This window comes from Eleginops maclovinus, chromosome 21, assembly GCF_036324505.1.
Source record: "Eleginops maclovinus isolate JMC-PN-2008 ecotype Puerto Natales chromosome 21, JC_Emac_rtc_rv5, whole genome shotgun sequence".
NCBI lineage: Eukaryota > Metazoa > Chordata > Actinopteri > Perciformes > Eleginopidae > Eleginops > Eleginops maclovinus.
The window spans coordinates 16,552,781-16,577,120 of NC_086369.1; the positions used below are offsets into that span (position 1 = coordinate 16,552,781).

The following is a 24,340-nucleotide window of genomic DNA, read 5'->3' on the forward strand; positions in this document are numbered from 1 at the left end:
AATGCATTACGGTGCAAACTCTGCTGGGTCATATTTGAGATGATTTGGCAATTGACATTTTTTATCACCCATCTAGTTTTGCAGGACTTTCACTTTTGCAGCAAGACAAATATTTCAAATGAAACAACACTTGGGTAAAAAGCTGCACAAATCCAAGTTTTACTGCACTTTTAAACCCATTTATTAAGACAGCATAACCCCTTAAAGAGGCCCTATTCTGCTTCCTGTAGTGTCCCCTCTCCTATACAAACAGTAGTGCATGTAAAGGGTCTGCAGAGGCTAACATCAGCAGACTCCTTTTCATTCCTGCATGAATCGATTTTGAATCACTGCTCCCTCCGGTCTGTGATCCGGTTCTTACTGCTCTTTTTCACTCCGGGCTGCTGCACCTTCATGCCCCAAAATAGCGTGCAGGCTTTGAGACGCTCTTCACAGAAGAGGAAGCAACATGAGAGGAGCGACACACGCTTCCCCCAGCATTGGGTGTGTGCATGCCCTCTGGGTGGAACTGTAAGGTTAGGACTTGTAAGAAGACACTGCCATGTCAGCAAGCTGCCCTGACAATGCCATCATCCCCCTATTCCATTGTCTTTCTCCCCTCTTGTCTTTCAGGGGGGGAAGGTCACATGACTGAATTGATCCCCCCCGTACCACGCTCTGCTCTCTTTCAGCATGCCTCATGTGTCCGCTGTGTCACATTCAGGAGTGTGTGTCACATAAAGGAGATGTCATTGAATAAAGCCCATTCACTCTTCCCTCCCACACACGGCGGGCGTGCAAATCGATTATCCTACCGCGTCAGAGCGAAGGTTGGGCGCGTAAATCAGCACGACGCGGCTCTGAGAGAAGATGTGATTGCTTCTTTTAGGTAATGGTCACTTTGGAAACAGATCCAAGGTCGTTTGTCGATGCCGGCCTCCTCTCTGGAGTGTTCGGAGCACAGGGGGGTAATAGCCGGGCGGAGAGTGCATAATTCAAATCAGTTTGCAGCCAGAGAGGAGAGGGAGTACTGCGCCGGCTCGTACCTCTGCAGCCACTGTACACAACCTGCCTGCAAACACACCCTGCTTTAAGCCAGTTTTGACATCCATCATTCCTTCCGTTTGCCGACCTTTTCACCCCGCTGTGTCCTGAAAGTCCCGTGCTTTTATTTTGAAAATCACGTCGTTAATCTGCGGTAATGAGTTTTCTCACCGGGGAACCGCTTCATTACCGGCAGCTCCTCTTCCTCCATCCTCTGCTGCCTTTCAAGGGTGAGGAGGACAGAGGGTCAGGAGAGGTTGGAAAGGGGGAGGAAGAAGAGGAGGATTGCTGTCATATGCACAGAGCTGGGCTCCCAGGATTCCTGGCATTTCTTCGCAGAAGTTGTGAGCTTTCTAGGAAGAGGAAGAGGCCCGTTGTGTCTAGATGTGGGACAGTTTAAAATCTCTATCTCCCGCCTCTCTGCTTCATCTCTCCTCTCCTCTCATTCATGCTCAGAGAGTCAGCTCATGAATGCAGCGTCCACCCGAGCGGAGGGTCCCTGAAGGTTACATATGAGAGGAAGCTGCTGAGCCAGCTTTATGTTACTGAGCCGGATCATCACAGTCTGCAGCTCTGTTCCCCCTCCTCAGATTATTCTGTTCCCTCCTCAGATATTATTCTGTTCCCTCCTCAGATATTATTCTGTTCCCTCCTCAGATATTATTCTGTTCCCCCTCCTCAGATATTATTCTGTTCCCCCTCCTCAGATATTATCCTCTCTCTGGATTATAGTCTGTCTCTGGCATGCATTCATCACGAACACTGCAGCTTGCATTGGGGTCAATGATGTGTGATACAATCCTCCTCCACTCTTACTGGTGTGTGTGTGTGTGTGTGTGTGTGTGTGTGTGTGTGTGTGTGTGTGTGTGTGTGTGTGTGTGTGTGTGTGTGTGTGTGTGTGTGTGTGTGTGTGTGTGTGTGTGTGTGTGTGTGTGTGTGTGTGTGTGTGTGTGTGTGTGTGTGTGTGTGTGTGTGTGTGTGTGTGTGTGTGTGTGTGTGTGTGTGTGTGTGTGTGTGTTTGTGTGTGATATGCAGAGAGGGACTGACCTTGCTTGAGAAACTCACTGAGGTGGAATTGATGTGAGGTATATCTTGTAGAGATGTTTGTGAAGATGATGAAGAACACCAGCTCGTATATAATAAGGTTTATTACAACAGCATAGTATCACACACCAACACGGGCAACACGAGGTTCCCAGAGCCCATTGTGGAAGTCCCCTGAACTGTCTTTGTGCATACCATTTATAGGATTAATGTGTGTACGTGTCCAAAGTGTGTGTGCTCACAGGAGGTGATCAATGACAATGTGTGCCCCACTGCAGTGACATGTATATGTTCATGGGGGCCCCCTGATGTATTCCAGCTGTGGTTATGCAACATCGTATGGCACCCCATTCTCCCTGAACATCTTCTCTGCACTCTCTGTGACCTCAGAGAGTAACTAACTGTATATATGAACAGGTTTAGTACACCACATATTCTCCTTAGTTTCACCACCTGTGTAGCGCTGCAGAAAGAAGTCGTAAGAACGGTGGAAACTGAGATCAGGATTACTCTAGCTGCATTTAGGAGTGAAATGCATCTAGTTTTCCATACTCGCTGTAAGCCAACACCTTAATTGAAGTCTAATTAACCGGGTGCTAGTTTTCTCCCAAAGCCTGTGCCGAATATTGGATTCTACTTGCAACATGTTCCCCGCTCTGTGACTCCCTCCCTCAGTCCGTCTCTCACCATGTGAGTCTAATGCACAAAACAGAGTCGGCACCATATGAAGAGTCTGTCCTTCACGTGCCGCTGCTAGAGGTCTGAGTGAAAACCTTCTACATCGGCATGCCTTGCAGATGTCTGAGAGTGTGTGTGTGTGACGGAGCGCTGCTGCTGTGCCAGCATGTTCCTCAACCCGCCCTCCCTTCACCCCTGAATGTGGCGCGAGGAGTCGGGACAGTTTACGACCCCCTGCGTCCTCCAGCGGGCCAGAACTCTGTTAACGTGATGGATGGAGAGGCGTTCAGGCGCTCTCACTATCACCAGGGGATAAAGAATGCCCGGGAGAGGTGGAGGGGGGAGACTGGAGGGCAACCAAACAAACATACCTGCTGCTCGGACTCTACCAGAGGATTAGAGTCGGCTGAATCCAGAGAGAGTCTGAGGGGCACCGGAGGGGTTAGCTGCACCATGAATCAACATTTCATCAATACTTTAGTTTGCATTAATGCAATATTCAAGATGTAGAAGGCAGAGTATTCATCAAAAGCATGAACAAGGAGGAGAACCATCCATCTTTTGCTCACTCAGGTACAAATCCTCTTCAGAACAGGGGAACTGCACCCTGTGGCTGTGTCTTATCTATTGTTCAAAAGACCACAACCTAAGGATATAGGGCTGCAGGATTAGGGAACAATACAGTATTGCGATCATTCTGACTGATATTGCAATTCCAATATGATTCCTATTGGTCATTTTTGCAGGAATTATTTCCAGAAACACGTTAAAATACGTCTTAAATTTGAAAAAGAACACACTGTAATTAAAAATGGCATTGTGCCGTAAACAAACTGCTTTGACTGCGATGTGGATATTGCGCTAGACCACATTACGATTGTATTCAAATTTCCATAAATTGTGCAGCCCTAACATGATCACACACACACACACACACACACATACACATACACACACACACACACACACACACACACACACACACACACACACACACACACACACACACACACACACACACACACATACACACACACACACACACACACACACACACATTCACACACACACATACACACACACACACACACACACACATTCACACACACACACACACACACACACACACACACACACACACACACACACACACACACACACACACACACACACACACACACACACACACACTGTCTTCTTGGTGGTGCAGGAAATAAATACCACCGAAGATCCAATCCAGTCCATTCCTGCTGACCTCCCGGGTCGACCTTCCGTTCATAAAGGACCCTTCTAAAGACTTATTATGCATGCAGTCTACATTATCTTGTTTGCCTAACCTCAACCTCCTCTTTACCCTGAGAGCCTGGATATTATTTTTCTGTGATCCTCTCTCCGGTTCTGTGAGCAGTTTTTAATTTGGAGGAGGAGATCATAAGATAGTCCTTATCAGATATCATGAACTGTTAGTCTGAGGGTAATTCCAGCAGGTGCTGCGAAAAGATGAAGTGTGTGAGGGGGGAGAGAAAGAGGGACGGACGTCAGGTTATTGTTCTACTGGTACCTTTAGATTATTTTCCAATTACTGCAGAGCATTGTTGGGGGGGGATTAACGCTCTAAAATAGACAAAAGGCGTTCAAAGTGTCATAAAAACAGCTCAGTCTAATTGGGGTGAGACCAGCATTATGCACACACACACAATAAAGAGCTAATCCCTTCTTTCAGTCCCCCCCCCCACACACACACACACACATACACAGGTGTAATTATAAAGCTCCTCTCTGCTGGACATTTTTCCACTTGTCCGGCTCAGGTTATGTAACTTTAATGAGTTTTTCCCTTCCAGCGGCACAGTGGGGGGGCCGTGTGATTGGTTCTTCTCAATGAGGATCAGAGAGCCCCCCCCACCCTCGCTGTGCAGGTGTATGTGAAGGTGTGTGAGCTTCAGGCGAGTCCTCGGGTCAGAAAGACCTGCAGGAGCTTCAGGTCACTGAATACAGATGTTTCAAAAGGCTGAGGGTGTGGGGGGGGTCTAAGGGCAGGGGTGACAATGCATCATGGGTAATAACCCCCCCCCCCAAGTCTGATTTAAGGTCAGAGATAACAGTGCAGTGCATTAAGGTAGGAAGAGGACATAAAGCAGTTCGAGGAGCATGTGATGTGAAAGGGTCCCTCTCTGTCTCCTGCAGCCATCATGTACGTGATGGGAGCACTGGGCCCTGCAGCTGGATACCTGCTGGGGGGCGTCCTCATCGGCTATTACGTGGACCCCACAACAGCCGTCAACATCGACCAGAGCGACCCACGCTTCGTGGGAAACTGGTAAAACATCACGTGCATGTGTGCTACTTCCTGTATGTCCCTTCCCACTCCGTCTCCTAACCCCCGTCTGCTTCCTCCTGCAGGTGGAGCGGCTTCCTCCTTTGCTCCGTCGCCATGCTCCTCGTCATCTTCCCCATGTTCGCCTTCCCCAAGAAGCTGCCGCCGCGCCACAAGAAGAGGAAGAAGAAAAAGATGGGCTCGCCCGGCGACGTGTCCAGCGACGACGAGGTGATGAAGGAGAAGACGAGCAGCAAGGAGCAGAACGTGACGTCCTCCATGGGCTTCGGGAAGGACATCAAAGGTGAGCATCGGCTTCCTTTTCCACATGGGAAGTATTACAAGCCCTGTCTGTAAGGAACTGTGACGTATTGATGCACAAATGGCTGTAATCCCTTCAATCTCCATGCTTTCTAACAGAGGACGCTCCTTTAAACGTTATTGATCAGTGATGGAGTTGATTAAAAACTCAGTGGACGTTTGGCTTAAAGCATGTAAACACAACCCAAAATACAAGCTTAAACCTAAAAATACAAGCTTAATAAGACCCCCTTTTCTGCTAAATCAATCTTCCATTCCTCCAATCGAACAGAAGACATTTAACCATGAACACTAGAGATGATGTGAGAGTGTTTTCCAGTCTTCTCTCAGGCAGAATCTCCTGGATTTCCCTGGGAGAATCCCTCTGCTGCAGAGTCTTCCTCTCTCTTAAATGAGCTCTCAGGGGAGCAGCAGAGAGAGACTGGAGCATGCATGATGGCTCTCACACTCTTCAGTGTAACAATATTTACTCAGTGTTTGGTCCTCATAGATTCATGCTTCTCTGCAGCTCCTTCTCCAGTCCTGCAGACTGTTCAGTGTTTGGATGTGTGATGTGTAGCCGGCGCTGTGTGCACGTCCTTCTGTTCGTCCGACGCACAGATTCAGCACTTCCTGTGAAGATATGCTGCACTGTTTTTGTTTGTTTTGCCCTTCAGATCATCAGCAAACAGTGAAAAATGCCAACGCTGGATATTTCCAGTAATGCACGTCAGCTGGTGGTTATTATGAAACGCTGCAACTCCTTACATTTCATGGAGTTTAAGTTATGATAGATGAAAGACTGCAGCTCACAATCCTATTTCAAAACCCAATTACTTGCCTGTCAGGAGGTAAAATACAGATATAGATGTAGAGAGTCTGCAGGAAGGCAGAAGTGGTTTCAGTGACGCTCAATACTTCAACGTTAAGTCCCCAAAGGCGGCAAGAAACTAACATGAGGAATAAATTGACAAATTGCTCGTCATCAATGAGTAAATAAGAAGACTTAAGTATGTCAAATGTCTGATTTACTTTCCAAAACCTAAGAAAGATAAATTACTTTAATACGATCAGAAAAATTAATGTGCAAAATAATGAGCATTTTAGGGAGTTAAAAAGTCAAAAAGTGGAAAAATAATAATAATAATATATAATTTTATGGGAAATATTTTACTTAATTGACTTTAAAAAGCTCTTGTGTGACCTACAGTGCATTGCAAATAATCTAAATAATTGTTCTATGATCACCTGTCTCCTCTCCAAGCAGAGAAACGGAGTCCTCTAATCACTGTTGCTAGGCAGAGTCCGTCCTGTCTGCAGGCTCTCTCCACCTGTCCTCTGCAGGAATAATTAGCCTCACTTATTCCTACCTTTTGATCTGAGGTAACCCGGACAGATGCTAACACCGCCCCACCTGCAACACCATCTAGAAACACCCCAAATCGGTGCCAACATTTAGACTTTTGACCAGGAGATTGGACAGAAGAAGCCCCAATCACAGCCTCATGTTTTTGTTCAGACTGAGGCTTTTATTCTAAATATGCTCTGAGGTTATGCATAATTTGATATTTCAATGCAGTGCTCCTTTGTCATATTGCAAGAGCACACACTAGACCTCCTCTTTAAATGCTCCAACATCAGTCTGCAGATGAATTCATTGCATGTCGGGGCTTTCCTCAGAACATCCTCTGTCTGTGCTCCCTGTGGATCATGGAGATCCTCATTCTGTCAGAGCTGCTCCTGAAATCTTCTCCCCTCGTCGTGTTGAGATGCAGCAGCGCTTTCTGCAACCTCAAGGACATTCAAGACAACGCTAAAAGCCTCAAAAACAACATGACCCTCATTTTAGACTTAAAAAGAATGTCTGTTACAACTTTTAGACAAGATTTGGGCTGCAGAACGGCAAAATGCATCCTGGTTTAATGTCATTTTATATGTAAATGTCCACCTTAAGGTATGGACAGCATGGTGGCTTCATGATGGTAACGGAGGAGGAAGAGCTATGACATCATGCATCTTCCTCCCTGGTGTTATTAAAGAAAAATAACCCCATTAGATCCTGTTGTTTTAAATGATGGTGCATTCATTTGCTCTGACTGTGCACCAGATGTCTGTCTTTCTGCCCGGTAACAGTGGTGTAACCACATTACGTACAGAGGGCGTTCTGCAACATGTCAGACCACTGGTATGGCCTCTGTCCTCAGGCAGACATGCAGGGTGTGTTTGTCCTTGTGATGATGAACCACGGCTGAGTGTGTGTGAGAGGCTTTCTGCAGAGATACAAATACGTGTGTTTGCAGTAGAAGATGCTGGAGGCTACACGAGTTCCTTCAAGCTCCACAGGGTTCAGACTGCAGGAGCACCTGGTTGATCCTGCGGGGTTGCATCACACCCATCCAGATATTTACCCTTTAATTGCTGCGTTTCTTCAGGAGTTTTCCCTGATACTGCAGAGGGTGTGAAGTGTGCAAAGCCTGGGGCCGTGTTAATAAAAAGTGATTGATAACGAGACAGGTTTATGAGTCAGAGACATTTAAGGATGGTGTTAGCCTTCCAGTAAATACCCTTCAACTGAGGGACTAATAGTGGTTCCATTCCAGCCCCTCACTGTGTTTCACCCTCAGATCTCCCGAAGGCGGCACTCAGGATCCTCAGCAACATGACCTTCCTCTTCGTCAGCCTGTCGTACACGGCGGAGTGTGCTATCGTCACCGCCTTCATCACGTTCATCCCGAAGTTCATCGAGTCGCAGTTCGGGATCCCCGCCTCCAACGCCAGCATCTACACCGGTGAGTCCCTGTGGGGGGTGAGTCAGCTTTAGGATTGCTGGGGGTAAATTATTCAGGGAACGCTCAACAATAGCCGGGAGAAAGACGTGTGTTTACTCTGCTTTAACGCGGTCAGTCTGCAGGTGAATTGAGTTCCTCACTTCTCCTCTGGATGATTCACAGTCTGTGCCGTGAGTCATCCCCACTTTCATTCAGAGAACAGCCTCCATTACATCCCTGACTGTGACACACACACACACACACACACACACACACACACACACACACACACACACACACACACACACACACACACACACACACACACGACAGAACCATTACTTCATCTCATCTGCCTGTTGCCAGGATACGAGGGGTGAGGATAAACGGGCGGTTTGTTGCCATGGTTCCCCAAAGTGATGCCAAGCTGATGATGGTTGGCGAGGGCAACGAGGACATCCTGCTGCTGAAAGAGCCACGTTTTAGATGGAAAATACATTTGAAATGAGGTGAAGCAGTGGGGAAATATAACAAGGTTAACGTGGTGTTCTTACGAGGGAAATATCTGATAGTCTCTGAAATGAAAATGGTTCATTTAGAACAAAATTTACGGAAAAAACATCAACATAAGTCATCAATTGGGCCAAAAAGTCTGCTTTTTTTCAAGTTGTTAAGCATCTCACTACAGATGCAGTTCACTGTGAATTATCCCTGCAGTTGATGACTTTTTAATCAATATTTGGGATTCAGCAATTGGAAAACCTTTGATTTTAATCCGAAACATTGCCAAAAATTGAGAAGCATCTAGCTGCTTAAAGGTTAAAGATACTCCCCACTGAAGTTCTTCCACGAGTTGAAATTGAATATCATACCCTCATTGTGAGGCAGCAGCACTAACTCCGCTAGTTAGCTGCTGGTTCACAGATCATGGGATAAATTAAGCAGAAAGATTAGACGTGCGTTAATCGGTAAGCAAAAGCGGGACTCCAGATGAATCAGTGCATGCTTCTTATAGTAGCTGCTGGTGTGGAGATGAGCTGGCTGCTCAGTGCTGTGTTTACAGCGGGTTAACACTGTGACTCAATCAGTGCAAGATCTTCAACAGATCTGTGTTTCCCAACTCCAGATATGAAGAATAGCCGTTGACTTTTAGCTGATTTTGCCTTATTTCCTCGAGCTGCACATTAAACAATGCATCCTCAGTTTCCGGCTGCACCCACAATGCTTTGCTGGAAACAGAGGAGTCATTAGGTCTCTAGAAGTAGCTCCTAAAGAGGGAGACGGATAGCATTGTGTCTCTGAATGCCGGCGCTCCGTAGGGAGAGCGAACAGCCGTGTAGAGACCAAACATGTCACAATAAGATGAATGGATATCTTGCAAATTACTGCCTCTATGATTCTGTTTTATTCCGGGCTAACGAGGCGCCACCGCTACATGCTCATTAGAAGCTGCTGCAGAAATAGCGCCGTAACTCTGCTGCAGCTTCCTCCCTTTCTCCCCCCCCCCCATATACACACACTCTCTCCATCCTCATTATCTCTTCTGTTTGTCAGAGACAGTTCAGAGCTGCAGATTTTGAATGATAATCCAGATGTGTAGCGTGTTGTGTCGCTGCGATATGATGCATCTGGTGAGACTGAGGTCACGTGTTGTCCTGCAGAAAGCACACGCTTCAGTGTAGCAACATGCACTCTCAGGATAATGTCACGCCACACACACACACACACACACACACACACACACACACACACACACACACACACACACACACACACACACACACACACACACACACACACACACACACACACACACACACACAGAAGCCCGATCTCTGTGTACTTGGATCACTCCTCTGCTGATCCTCTTTCTTCGCCCCCCCTGCCCCCGCTGGCTGACCTCTCGATGCTTGTTACCGGGCAGACAGTTCGTGTCGGACTCGATGGCGGCTCTAACTCCTGCAGGAGCAGCCTCCCTTTCCGCACGCTGTCAATCGGACCATGCAGCGAACACTTCTCTGATCGCTTTGTCCTCTTCTTCTAAGGCTGAAGGCGTAGAGGGTAGCTTTGTATTGACGCTAATGTCTATAATGCAGAATAAATATACTCATAATGTACTTTAAGCATTGCACAACCTAAGTTTTTAGGCACTTATTTATATTCATAATGCTTTACAACAATAATCATAACACATAAACAACACTTTCATAGTCTCTTCTTAAATCCTGTAGTTATAAGATGCAGTAGAGAAAATATCACTAAATCCAGAAATGTCGTAATAATATTTGACCTCAAGTGTTTTTAAAATGTTTTATAAAAGCATTTCTGTATAACATAAATATGAATAATGCAATATAACCCACTGTTTGTTATAAACCCTCTTAAATATTATAAGACTTCATATCTGCTGTTCATTTACTGACTTTTTGTTCATTATGTGCACTAATCGTTTGAGATTTAAGACATTATCTTCTAACAGTGCATTCAAATCAGTGTTGAAATGCATTCAAATCAGTGTTAAAATGCATTCAAATCAGTGTTGAAATGCATTCAAATCAGTGTTAAAATGCATTCAAATCAGTGTTAAAATGCATCCAAATCAGTGTTAAAATGCATTCAAATCAGTGTTGAAATGCATTCAAATCAGTGTTAAAATGCATTCAAATCAGTGTTGAAATGCATTCAAATCAGTGTTGAAATGCATTCAAATCAGTGTTAAAATGCATCCAAATCAGTGTTAAAATGCATTCAAATCAGTGTTGAAATGCATCCAAATCAGTGTTGAAATGCATTCAAATCAGTGTTAAAATGCATTCAAATCAGTGTTAAAATGCATTCAAATCAGTGTTGATTCAAATCAGTGTTGAAATGCATTCAAATCAGTGTTGAAATGCATTCAAATCAGTGTTGAAATGCATTCAAATCAGTGTTGAAATGCATTCAAATCAGTGTTAAAATGCATTCAAATCAGTGTTGAAATGCATTCAAATCAGTGTTGAAATGCATTCAAATCAGTGTTGAAATGCATTCAAATCAGTGTTGAAATGCATTCAAATCAGTGTTAAAATGCATTCAAATCAGTTTTTTGTGAAGTAAAAAATATCATCAAATCTGAAATGATGTCTATGCATGGCAGTAATGATACGTGACACTAACAGTCATAGAATGTGTTAATAACTCCAATGAAGCAAAAAGCCTTTCTAATTTAATAGACTTCTTCCAGAAGGAAGTTGCCTGATTAAGGTTCTAAGGATCAGATGCTTTACACTAATTATTTCAGTGTTCAAATGTTCCCGACAGAAGCTCACACCCTATTCCTGTGCTGTTTGCAACACCTCTGATGCCCCCCCCCTCCTCCTCTCTCTTGCAGGTGTGATCATCGTTCCCAGTGCGGGGGTGGGCATCGTGCTGGGGGGCTACATCATCAAGAAGCTGAAGCTGGGAGCGCGGGAGTCTGCGAAGCTGGCGATGATCTGCAGCGGCGTGTCTCTGCTCTGCTTCTCCACGCTGTTCATCGTAGGCTGCGAGAGCATCAACCTGGGGGGCATCAACATCCCGTACACCACCGGGTGAGGCTCGGTTTGAATACTGCAGATTAAACGCAGAGAGACTGGTTTTATTTCTTATTCAAACCTAATGCAAAGTGGTCTGCTTCATGTTATCCTGCAGGGACTTAAGAGCCTGCAGGATAACACGCTGTAACAGGGCTGAACCCAAGGTTTGACATGCTACTGTCTGCTGCATTCTGCTGTGTGTGTGTGTGTGTGTGTGTGTGTGTGTGTGTGTGTGTGTGTGTCACACTCCTATCACCCTCATGTGTTGTGGCATTGTGTTGGAGTGCGAGTGATTAATTAGCAACACTGGCATCTGCTCTTGTGGCTCCACTGTATCACTCCGTCGCCTCTATTCCTGAACCACACACACACACACACACACACACACACACACACACACACACACACACACACACACACACACACACACACACACACACACACACACAGTGACCTTGGAGGATGCTACTAACTTTCATGCATGAACAAAATGTACATTTTTATTTTTCAAAGTTATGCCAGCATGTCAGAAGTGTACTTTAGCATAGCTTTAGATAAAGTTCCTTGTAGTTAATATCATCTGTACGTTAGTAATGCCCTTTACATCCTTATAAAATGCTGATTCACGACGCTTCACTGTACACACATTTCTTAAGGAGCAAACGTTCCACGTTATTGACTGCTTTGGATAATCAAAAGCATTATGCATTAGTGATCATTGGTTAATATGAGATAAGATCAGATATCGTTAATTTATCCAAAATTGGGGGGAAATTGCAGGTTTTATTCAAGACAATAAACACAACATAAATGTGTAGATTTTGTTGTAGAAAAGATATGCAGCATGTCAATAGAATATCTGTGTTTAGAAGTCTGTATTTTTAGCATCAACTAAAGCACACTTTTTTGTTGCTTCATTAAGAATGAAACACTCTTTATTTAGCATTAATGTGCAGTTTACTGTGCTTCCGTCAACATTTTATGACTAACGAAGATTTTAAATGTTAAAGCATGTCATAAAAGGTCGTGGTGTGACTAGTGCACCCTCTCAGGAGTTCAGTGAGCTCTGAGCACAGGCGGGGAAACACTGAGACTGACTTCCCACATAACTAGTTAATCATGGTCCTTTAAAGCCGCACAGCTGACCCGTTAATAACTGAGCTCTTTGTCTAAGCCGCTGTTCATAGATGTGTGAGATGAGGGGGGGCTTCATTATGAACAGCACTGGTCAGCAGTCACCGGTAGCACCATCATGAGGAATGCTTGACCCCCGCTTTGTGTGCCATTGTCTGTACCGACAGTCTAGACGGAGAAAGAGTATGTTGTATGAAGTCATCTCTGCAGCACATTCAGCCTCCAAAAGATATTTTGCTTCCTGTAATTTGAATACTGCGTTGGTCTAGGTTGCGATTTTGATAACATTTAGAATAATTGTCTGTGTGTTGCACGCTTGAGGAAAAGAGTCGGCTTTAAATAAAACGTGTGGCTTTTGGAGATGGTTTAGTCTGTAAAGAAGGACACGTGCAATCACTGCAGGGAGATCTTTCAGGGCTGAAGTATTTTTCTTATGTGCACACACACACACACACACACACACACACACACACACACACACACACACACACACACACACACACACACACACACACACACACACACACACACACAGTGTCTGGAATGTGACACTGTTATGTCAGGACATGCCCGAATGTGCTTCCTGTGAAACAACCAATAAAGAGAGGAGTATCACTGACTAACAAGTAGCATCGAATAATTACTATGTCTCTGTTAGGCGTCATCTCGTGTGTGTGTGTGTGTGTGTGTGTGTGTGTGTGTGTGTGTGTGTGTGTGTGTGTGTGTGTGTGTGTGTGTGTGTGTGTGTGTGTGTGTGTGTCCAGTTTTTCCACAGCAAAGCTTCACAAAAAAAACTCCGGCCTGGCTTCAGTGCTCCGGGTTTAGACGGACGCCGGTTCCCACACCGTCTCTGGAGTCCCTCTATCATCACTCATATTGAACTCCCATCTTTCAAAACAACACACACAGGAACTTCCCTCTTCAAACAGCCGGACATGTGATGGGATGTCCAGCGTCCTAAAAAAAACGACGTTTCCAAACAATGATACGCTTTCGGGGAACAGTGATGTGTTACGGAGGATGTTTGGAATGAACACATCACTGATACGGTTCTAATAGAAACACAGGACGCTGTTTATGTTGTTTGAAACAAAGAGGTTTTTAAATTCATACCTAACAAGTGTGTTGTGTGTCTCCCCCTGCAGCCCGACCCTGACGATGACCCACAGGAACCTGACAGGAAGTTGTAACGTGAACTGTGGCTGCAGGATCCACGAGTATGCTCCGGTCTGCGGCTCTGACGGCATCACCTACTTCAACCCCTGTCTGGCCGGATGCAGCTCCGTGGGCAACGATAGCACCGGAGTTAGTGCTCACACAATCAGCACACACTTTGTAGGAAAATATCAAAAACAACATCATGTAATTACAGTATGTCGATGTTTTCCAAAAAAACGTCTGGTATGACATTTTCTAGAATAGACCGAAGCCATCATTTTTGGACATGCTGTGTTATGCCTTATTTGGACCGAATACACCGTTCCCTACCCCGGCGCGGTATTCGTGGTTTTTGAGCTTTCTTTGGACATGATATGGTGTTTTCAAAAGAAACCGAAGGGTTTGTGTGTCATTCTTTTTACGCCTTATTTAATGTCCAAATAAGGCGTAAAAACAGCATTTCGAAAAAATGGAACGTAGCATTTTCTGGCTAGCATGTTGTTTGAATAAAAAGTCACATGTCTGTTTATTCATGTGCAGATGAAGTGTTAACTGGAGCTCTTCGGTCCACAGGTCAGAAACTACACAGACTGCGGCTGCGTGCAGAGCAGACAGGTCATCACGCCGTCCTCCGGAGGACAGGTCAACCAGCTGCAGCTCGTCATCGTGAAAACCTACCTGAACGAGAATGGATATGCCTTGTCGGGGAAGTGCGACCGCACCTGCAACACCCTCATCCCCTTCCTCATCTTCCTCTTCATCGTCACCCTCATCACCGCCTGTGCCCAGCCCTCCGCCATCATCGTCACTCTCAGGTAAATCTCTCTACTTTTCCCCGCCTTTCTTCTGAGGCAGTACGTTTCATCTGCGATGTCTCTGTCCTCAGGTCTGTGGACGAACAGGAGCGGCCCTTTGCTCTCGGGATGCAGTTCGTCTTGCTCCGAACTCTTGGTAAGATCCTCAGTGTTCCCACAGTGTTATCGTGCACAGCAGAACCACGCTACATGTTTCAAACTCAATCAGGTCGACCCCTTCTCCTATTGCTAACCCATGGTGTTGTAGAGAACAGCGGTAAATAAAAAGAAACGTCTTTGGTAGTTACGTTTATTGTTCAGGAAACAAGGGTAAGGTGTTGGACTCAGCAGCTCCCTGAAACCAGACCTCACAGAACTGCAGTGATTCTGTACGACCCCCTGATAGCTCTTAATGAAATGCTGCCCCCGAGTGGTGGACAGTTGTTGGTACAGTCAATCTAACTTTCTCAAATCTGTCTCCTCTTCCAGCCTACATCCCCACCCCCATCTACTTTGGGGCTGTGATCGACACCACCTGCATGCTGTGGCAGCAGGACTGCGGCGTGCACGGCTCCTGCTGGGAGTACGACGTCACCTCCTTCCGCTTCGTCTACTTCGGCCTGGCCGCCAGCCTCAAGTTTGTGGGCTTCATCTTCATCTTCCTCACCTGGTACTCCATCAAGCACAAGGAGGACCGAGCGGAGCTGTGGCGACAGCGCCTGCCTCCGCTGGGCACCGTCAGCGAGCTCATCTGCCACGCCGGGGGCCACAAGAGCCACGCTCGCACCCGGTCCTGCCCGGTGTTCATCCCGCCGCGGCCCGACCCGCCCGCCGCTCTGCTGCTGCACCGCGGCCACAGCACCCTTAGCTGCCCCGGGAATGCCCTCAAAGCAATAACCCCGCCCATCCTGCTGCCGCACCACCACAGAGGCTCCGCCCACGTCTGAGGCTACGCCTTGCTCCGGCGTCCGTTGTGACACGTGCCTTCCTGTCTGTGTTTCTGCTCCACAGCTGCTGCAGGACTCTAAAGGGCTGCTCCGGACAGAAGGCTGATGAGACCTCCCATGGTGCTACTGGAACAGAGCGGGGCTTTACAACCTGTACAGACGAGCCGCCACCAGCCGGCCACTAAAGCACAACTCACCTGTACTATGCAAGATCCCTGTACAGCTCCTCCTCCCCCTCTTCCTCCCGCTCCGAACACTTCAGCCTCCCGTCTGCTGTTATCTGGATCTTCAGAACTTTTTGTAACAGTGCCTCTCAGGCTGTTCGGCCAGTGTACACAGCTAGCTCAATGCTAACGCTAGCTGAAGAAAGCCAGTCTCTGAGCGACTGCTCTGTCGCTCCTCGCCTTGGTGACGTCACCATGTAGCTTAAAGCCGACACGCAGCAATGGTTCAGCCTTTAACCACTTCTACTCAATCTAGATTCCATTACACTCTACTTTATTACAGAGGGAAGAAGGTTTCTCTGACCATGTGCTGAAGCTACTGGAGAAGGTTTCTGAATATTGGACCTACTTTGAAACGAGGACTGGTGTCTGATCTACAGGAGGATGCACCACTCCTGCTTGCTGAAGCTCCACAGATGTACATAGTAGTATTCTCTTGGTGTAGGCTTCAGAGAAAGTAGTGCAGTGAGCAGCTTCTACCGGCAGGGGTAATCTGATTACTCCTGGTGTGTGGCGCCTCTGGTGGCTGCAGACATGATTGTGTGAAGGCCAGTGAATGTTGCTGTGTCAGAGCTTCTGTCTGGGTTGTAATGTTCATTAATAATCACGCTCCCAAAGATTTACTTTCTGCAGTCTGAATCAAACGGTCTGCAAAGCGTAGTGGTTTTTAGATTACTGTATTTTCTTGAATGTCTTAAGGACTGACCTCCCTTTGAAAAGTGTTTTGCTGAGACATGGAGAGAGCCTGGTTCGTATAGAAAGGAGGAAAAGTCTGGAGCGAGATTTTGTATTTGATATTATCCTAAGTTCAGCTGAGTGAAAGGAGCGGAGCGTCTGCTGCAGTGGGAACGTGTTAACTTTGGGCCACGCTTGGTGGTTTTCTGGCAGTGACTCGTTTAGTATTATCGTGACTTAGTACCTCAGATTAAATTTCCATAATAAGTGAGCATCGTGTAAATATCGGCAGAGCTAATGACGCGTATTATCCAGTTAGTTAGAAGCATATTTATGAACTAACATGGCACTGCAATTAAAAAAGTCATTTCAGTTAACTATTAACTATCTACTCCATTAAAGTTAGTGCTGCTAATGGAATTCTGTCCTGATTGAAAACCAATTAAGCCCTGAGAGGCCAGTGAGGACATGAATAAATCTAGTGCTTGATTTGAATATTTCTCCCATTAGTTAAAGATCTAAAAACAGGTGAAACTAAAGGATTTGCCAGAATATTTTTTCAGTCATTTTTATTTAGTCCATTCTCATTAACAACGTGCATTTAGTGAGTGTTAAAAAGCTGTGTAACATGGCTTTCTTTTGGCTATAAATGCCTCCTTTTGGTCTTACTCAGAACACAGGGTACTCTCCACTCTTCTGTTCTTACCAATAACATCCTATCCTGGCAAACCGTTTAATTCCCCTGTTCGTAAATCACATCACATTCTTTCCACGCTTGCCTCTCAGGTCTTTGTAAATCCTCTCGTATTTACTGATTATTGGTAACTGTTGAGCGTGCATTAAGTAAATCTGTTATATATGAAGAGGAGGAAGGAGGGGAATCGGCAGCAGCGCCACACATGACTGCAGAACGTGCTCTGAAAGTGGAGCTCTGACGGTCTGAACTTGGCTTCTGTTCCTCAGCAGCAGAGGCCTGGTTGATGTTTGTGAACACTTGATTTACAGATGCCTTGAAACTGGATATTTGTCATTAAAAAACTGAAAGAAATCGACCTGTCTGAGTGGTGTGTGTGTGTGTGGTGGGACAGCACTTACGTCGACACGGGGCGGGGGAGGTTGAAAAGTTTATTTCTGAACAGCTTCATGGCTTTCCTGAAAGTTAAGACACACTGTCGACAGAGAGAAGCACAGCAGCAGCAGCAGCAGCAGCTTTTTGCACACACATTTCTAACGGTACAGATGAAGGACAGACAGGAAGTGATGCATTTATTTCAAAATAAAGCACTCGTCTTTAACCAGGTTTAATTTAAAGGACTCCAGTTACATTCAGAGTGAAGTGAACATCAGGACCAAACACCACGGGAAGGTTTGTGACAAAGTTAACACCCGGTGACCGTGAGGCTCATTTTTAATTAACGTGACAAATGTGCAAACCCCAGCAGGTGCATCAGTAACACAAGTCACACTTTCAAAAGAAGAAAGGATTGGTACTTTTTCCACAATCTAGTTTTTTTTGAGTAGTATAAAGACATACTCCTCTTGTTAGGGCTGCCACTATCATTATTTTCATTATCAATTCATCTTAAAAATATTATCCTGATTCATGGATTAAGGATTGGGAGTGTAAAAAGAAATACTCACTGTTGTACTATTTAAAGAAGCAGGTTGACAATTCTGCATAGAAATGATTAACACCATAGGTTTTGATTGTTCTTTTGTCTAATGAGGGCTTCATTTTACATCCCTGTGAAACGTAAATGTTAAAAAGTGCATCTGGGGCCAGATTTGATATTTCTCTCTGCAGTGATGGGAGGGTTGATGACCTGAAGCTGCGATGGTTTCACCACTCACGTAGTTTTTCATAAAAACATATATTAAAAGACGGTGTCATCCCTCAGGAATAAATCCGGTTGACCCCCTCTGAACACTCGGCTGCGGTAAGGCTTTTTCTTTCCTAAATATATATTTGAAAAAGAAAATAATACTGTTTTACTAATAATCGTCGGCACCTGTAAAAAAATAAACACTCATTTAATTTTACAACTCTGGCGCTCTGAGGGGGCGCCTGTCAGTCATGTCTCTATGGCGACTCGTTAATCAGAGGCTCTGATTGAACGCTCGAGAGCCGCTGCCCTCGTGGTCGCTCAGCGTCTGTGGGGAGAGAGGGAGGAGGCCCTGGGCCCGGAAAATGTCTTCCTCCTCCTCCTCCTCCTCCTCCCCCTCATGCAGGCTGTGGGGGAAGCGCAGCAGGGAGTCGTGACGCGTCTCCAGCTCGGTCATCCCGTTGCCGCTGAACGCCTCCCCCTCCACCTCCTCCAGCTGCTGCGTCCTCAGGGGGGTGGAGCCGCCGTCTCTCCTCGGGCCCGGTCTGTTCGCCACCCTCTCGGGAAGCTCGTTGGCAGCGGGGGTGCTGCTGGGGGCGGGGGGGGCCTCCGATCCCGGCTCGTCTCCGCTGCCCTCCCCGGCACCGGAGCCCAGCTCTGGCGGGGGGGGGGTCATCCAGGGTCCGGTTGAGTTTCATAAAAGCGCGGCGCAGTGCAAACATATTATCTACATCCGTCTGGAAGGAGAGCCAGGCGTCGGGGCCGGGGCTGTAGGCGGGCCGGCGCTCGTAGAGGCTCTCGTCGAGGCGGTACAGATCCTCCAGGCCCTGCCGGTGCACCCCCGCCTCCGTCAGGTTGGGCAGCTTAACCCGGGCGTCCGTCCCAAACTGCAGAGCTGTGACAGAAAGACACCGGGGTGAGGACGAGAGGACGACTGAGCTGAGTCCATGCCGCAAAGCCCCCCCACACATCAGAGCATTAGAGGAACATACACTGAGCTCAAACACATGCTGACGTACACACACACACACACACACACACACACACACACTGATCCGTCATAAAGACCAAGGTATGGAGCGGCACATAAAAAAAATAGATGGCAGAAGTCAGGCAACCTGGAATAAAAACAAAAAGATGAGCTGCTGGTTTGCCCCCGGAAGTAAGAGCAGCATTTCAGGAGGAAATATGCAGAATAACCTCAGCAGATTTTTGGGGAAAAAGAAGCATCTTGAGGCTTAGCTTGTCAGAGTAAAAGCTGCAGTGTGTGTGTGTGTGTCAGACTCACAGGAAGGAGAGGCTCGGTCTCCTCTTTGACCCCCTCCCATGCTGCTGCTGCCTGGTAAGCAGGTGTCACAAACAGAGGTCAGAGGTCAGTGGGCTCCAGCTAGTTTCATGAGATGATTCTGCAGGTCATGCTGCTCTGACCCCAGGATGGAGGTGGTATTTTTTGACTCAGCACTTTTGAGGGACATTAGTTTGCTTTCCGAGAGATACATGCTAAATATGTTTAAATACAGAGCCAGTGAGAGGAGTAAGATTATGGTAAAATAAACTTAGAATAATTGGTAAATTAAGTTTTCAATTCACATTTTCTCGTTAAATCTCAAAACTTTTTTATCCGTTTCTTCTTGCATAATTATGCTCAAATATCTTAAATAATATCCAATGTTTTTCTCAAATGTACTGCTTTAATACCTTATACCTCTTGCCTACACTGGCCCTTAAAAATCCTCATGAATAACTGGCTCAAATCTGTCCATCTCAGTATGAAGCTACAATCAACACTTAGCTTAGCTTAGCATACTGACTGGAAGCGGAGGGAAACAGCTAGCCTCAAACGTATTTTGTGTTAACTTATTAGCTTTGAGGTTGTGCTAAGCTAACTAGCTGCTGGCTGAAGCTTCATATTTAGATCCCAGAGAGGTTTTAATCTTCAGACTCTGCAGGAAAGCAACACTTCTCCTTTAATGTATGATGCATGAGGTGGAATGATGATGTCATGCTTTTGTGCAATCGATGCTCAGGTGGAAGTGAATTCAGCGCCTCCTTATATGACTTTATTAGCCGTGTTATCGTGGTGAGTGACTCCTCTAAAGGCAGTGAAGGCTCCTCACAGCGGAGACAACATGGAGCTTCTTCAATGAGAGAAAACCATTGGTCATGACTGTTAGCGTGTCCCAGCATGCAGCAGCAGCAGGTGAGCGACGGCAGCTCCGCAGGATGGATGGATTAGTGGGAATGAAGCGATTGAGCCCATGCAGGTGTTAAAGGAAGAAGAAGAAGCCACTGAAGAGAAACAAAAAGGGGTGGATACCTGTGTGGCTCATAGCTGCCTCCATCTTTACCTCCTGATCGGGAAAATAAAAGCAATCGATTGTTAATGTCTGATTCAGGGGGATCAGGGGGGGTAATATAGATCATTCACACTGAGGAGTCGGCATGCAGCTGCTACTGCCTACGGAGAAATGCAATCATTGGAGGATCAGAAGAAAAGAGGAGATCTGAGGGAGGAGGAGAATCATCTGAGGAGGAGGGAGAGAGTGTGTGCACAAGGGAGAGAGGAGGGTCAGAGTGTGTGTGTGCAGGAGGGTCAGAGTGTGTGTGTGCAGGAGGGAGAGAGGAGGGTCAGAGTGTGTGTGTGCAGGAGGGTCAGAGTGTGTGTGTGCAGGAGGGAGAGAGGAGGGTCAGAGTGTGTGTGTGCAGGAGGGTCAGAGTGTGTGTGTGCAGGAGGGAGAGAGGAGGGTCAGAGTGTGTGTGTGCAGGAGGGTCAGAGTGTGTGTGTGCAGGAGGGAGAGAGGAGGGTCAGAGTGTGTGTGTGCAGGAGGGTCAGAGTGTGTGTGTGCAGGAGGAGAGAGGAGGGTCAAAGTGTGTGTGTACAGGAGGGAGAGAGAGAGGAGGGTCAAGTGTGTGTGCAGGAGGGAAGGAAAGAGGAGGGTGTGTGTGTGTGTGTGTGTGTGTGTGTGTGTGTGTCAGAGAAAGACTGGATTTGGACTCGTTGACCTCCACCTGAAAAATTCAGCATTCATCACTGATGACACATGCAGCATGCAGATACGTGCAAACACACACACTCACTAACACACACCCAGAGGAACACTTCATAATTCAGGGCAGGTGGGCTGGTGTCGTACACTTCCTGCAGGTGAGTGTTTACCTGCGTCCGGGCCTTTTGGGCGGGGGTTGCACTGCTTGTGTCCCTGACAGCTCCTCATCTCCATCAGGTGAGCGTGCAGAGAGTTCAGGACGTCCCGGTCCACCTGAGTACACCGTGTTGGTCAGCTGCAGGACACACACACACACACACACACACACACACACACACACACACACACACACACACACACACACACACACACACACACACACACACACACACACAGTATTTTATTATCTTTCTTCTGAACTTGTTATGTTTTATTAAATATTTTGATCCATTTCCTTTTATCTTTAACTTCTTACATTAAATCACATTTTTACTTTTCAAAGATTTGTTCGATATTTTTGGTTTATTGTTATTCTAATCTATATGTATTATATATAGTATATACAAAACCCAATTTCAGGTATTCTGATTCTGAATTATTCCTATTTCCACTAAAAACCTGCAACATGAATAGTTTTTATTCCTGCAGGGACCAAAGGAAAGCCCTGGATGGAGAGCCAGATCAATAATGAGTGTGAGATGTTGACCCTGACCTGGTAGGGGTCGCTGTTGAGGTCGAAGTACTCCAGGAAGCCGGTGGAGAACTCGCAGAAGAGCGTGTTGTGCGTCTCGTTGATGGTCCTCAGACACCAGTAGGTATTGTTGTTGGAGCTGGTGCAGGCGCAGAATCCCCCCACTGCACAGAAACACACCTTTAGTCTAGCAGTAGCCCCCAGAAAATGCATTGCATCCTGGGTAGCTGTGGGTCAGTACACTCACATGTCCAGAGGGGGGCGGTGGCCCAGTGGTCGTTGTTGTGTGTGAAGCAGGTCAGTCCGGGGAGGCTGCAGTCGTCTCCTTTCCTCGCTCGCTTCTTCTCCTTCCTCTCCTTCTTCTTCCGGCGGATCTCGTTGTACAGCTGAGCCTTCCCGTCGTTCTCCTGCGCCTCCTCCCTGCAGAGCAAACCAGAGAGGATTACCCATCAGCCCCTGATGACGCCGGGACACGATGGACATGTTTGCACTGACTGCTTCGACTCGTTATCTTCAATCAAAGGTGTCTCTAGGGTGACTTACCTCCAGGCTAACCCTAGTAAAGTGTACTGTCCCTTTAAATGAACAAATACTGTGTGTGAGTGCTTGTCTGATTTCCCCTCCATGCAATCACTTCAGCCATGCACCTGTCCTCTCATCCAGAACACACACACACACACACACACACACACACACACACACACACACACACACACACACACACACACACACACACACACACACACACACACACACACACACACACACACACACACACACACACACACACACACACACACACACACACACACACACACGATGATAGCTAAACATGCAGGGAGCATGCACACAGCAACACGGTGATGTCATCTCGCTCCAGTTGCAGGTTAATGACTACGAGGCAGCACTACGTGGGGCGGAGGGTTAAAGGAGACTCACTTAAAGGGATGGAGTTGATCTTTCCTGCTCTTCCCTCTCTGAGCCTTGTTTCTGTCTCCTTTGCTAAAGTAGCTGCTTTCATAAACAGAGACACAGACTAAGGACCAGGTGATGACTTCTACAGGGCTCTAAAACATACACATCGCTTTTCTGTGTACAACATGAATAGAGACGTTTGGAGGCTGAATACTGACCTCTTCTTCCCACAGTCACAGTCCTCAGGTCGGATCCTCTTCAGGTGACCTCTGACCTCTCTCAGGTTTTTGATTTTGTCTTGAAGCACTTCAATCTGGAATTTAACATGCAGCAAATACTAAAAATTAGAGATGCAAAAGTCTCATAGTAATGTCACACATCATGCAATATAAGACATACGAGTATATGTGTGTGTGTGTGTGTGTGTGTGTGTGTCTCACCTCCTGATCCACGTAGCTCTTGTGGTCCTTCCAGGCTCGGGGGGATTGGTAGATTTCCCTCTCACAGTGGACGCTGTCGTTCACCAGCATGTAACACCTGAAACACACACACACACACACACAGCTGTCACACACTGCCCTCCTGACACAAACACACACACACAGCTGTCACACACTGCCCTCCTGACACAACACACACACACACAGCTGTCACACACTGCCCTCCGACACACACACACACACACACACACACACACACACACACACACACACACACACACACACACACACACACACACACACACACACACACACACACACACACACACACACACACACACACACACACACACACACACACACACATTAAAGCAGACTGCCTTCACTCACTTGTGTGTGACCTTCACAGAGTTCAGGTACCCCACAGCATTGGTGTCGTCGGCCAGCATCTCCTCGGAGCCGTCCAGCCCGGGGAGCAGCTCGGGGTCGTCATGGTGACGCTTGGAGATGGAGCGGCGGCGCACGGCCATCTGATCGTCCGCCTGGAGGTCCACGTCGTAGATCTGACCTTCGAACTCCACCGACAGAGAGCGGGTCTGACGCGTGTGCACGAAGCGAGGTCGGAAACCTGCAGAGACGGGAGGAGAACTTCAGATTTTCAGCTGCAACGTTTCTCAGCACCACTAGAGGGCGCCAGATCCTTCACTACCACACAAAGGGACCTCCACAGGGACCTCCACAGGACAAACTGCTGGACTTGTTGCCGGATCTTTGCATTCTGTCTGCATGTGTCTCTCTTTACAGCATGGATAATCACATACAGGAAGTCAGGGTTTGATCTCCTGCAGACTTTTGCTGCTGCACAATG

The 24,340-nt window shown here is 46.8% G+C and overlaps 2 protein-coding genes across 2 annotated transcripts in view; one reads left to right on the forward strand and one right to left on the reverse strand.

Annotated features, from left to right (window-relative positions):
* The window catches only part of LOC134857963 (solute carrier organic anion transporter family member 5A1), a 32,566-nt gene extending 14,929 nt beyond the window's left edge, over window positions 1-17,637 (forward strand). The window contains exons 3-10 of the mRNA XM_063873759.1: window positions 4,933-5,065; window positions 5,149-5,366; window positions 7,987-8,151; window positions 11,501-11,699; window positions 13,964-14,123; window positions 14,550-14,791; window positions 14,863-14,927; window positions 15,260-17,637. Coding sequence (XP_063729829.1) covers window positions 4,933-5,065; window positions 5,149-5,366; window positions 7,987-8,151; window positions 11,501-11,699; window positions 13,964-14,123; window positions 14,550-14,791; window positions 14,863-14,927; window positions 15,260-15,717 — 1,640 coding nt within the window. The 3' untranslated portion in view covers window positions 15,718-17,637. The remainder of the gene's footprint in view (window positions 1-4,932; window positions 5,066-5,148; window positions 5,367-7,986; window positions 8,152-11,500; window positions 11,700-13,963; window positions 14,124-14,549; window positions 14,792-14,862; window positions 14,928-15,259) is intronic.
* Window positions 17,638-17,727: 90 nt separating this feature from the next.
* The window catches only part of sulf1 (sulfatase 1), a 78,087-nt gene continuing 71,474 nt past the window's right edge, over window positions 17,728-24,340 (reverse strand). Inside the window, 10 exon segments of the mRNA XM_063873758.1 lie at window positions 17,728-19,109; window positions 19,111-19,334; window positions 21,597-21,699; window positions 21,701-21,721; window positions 22,139-22,281; window positions 22,365-22,537; window positions 23,057-23,128; window positions 23,251-23,345; window positions 23,473-23,569; window positions 23,863-24,100. Coding sequence (XP_063729828.1) covers window positions 18,714-19,109; window positions 19,111-19,334; window positions 21,597-21,699; window positions 21,701-21,721; window positions 22,139-22,281; window positions 22,365-22,537; window positions 23,057-23,128; window positions 23,251-23,345; window positions 23,473-23,569; window positions 23,863-24,100 — 1,562 coding nt within the window. The 3' untranslated portion in view covers window positions 17,728-18,713.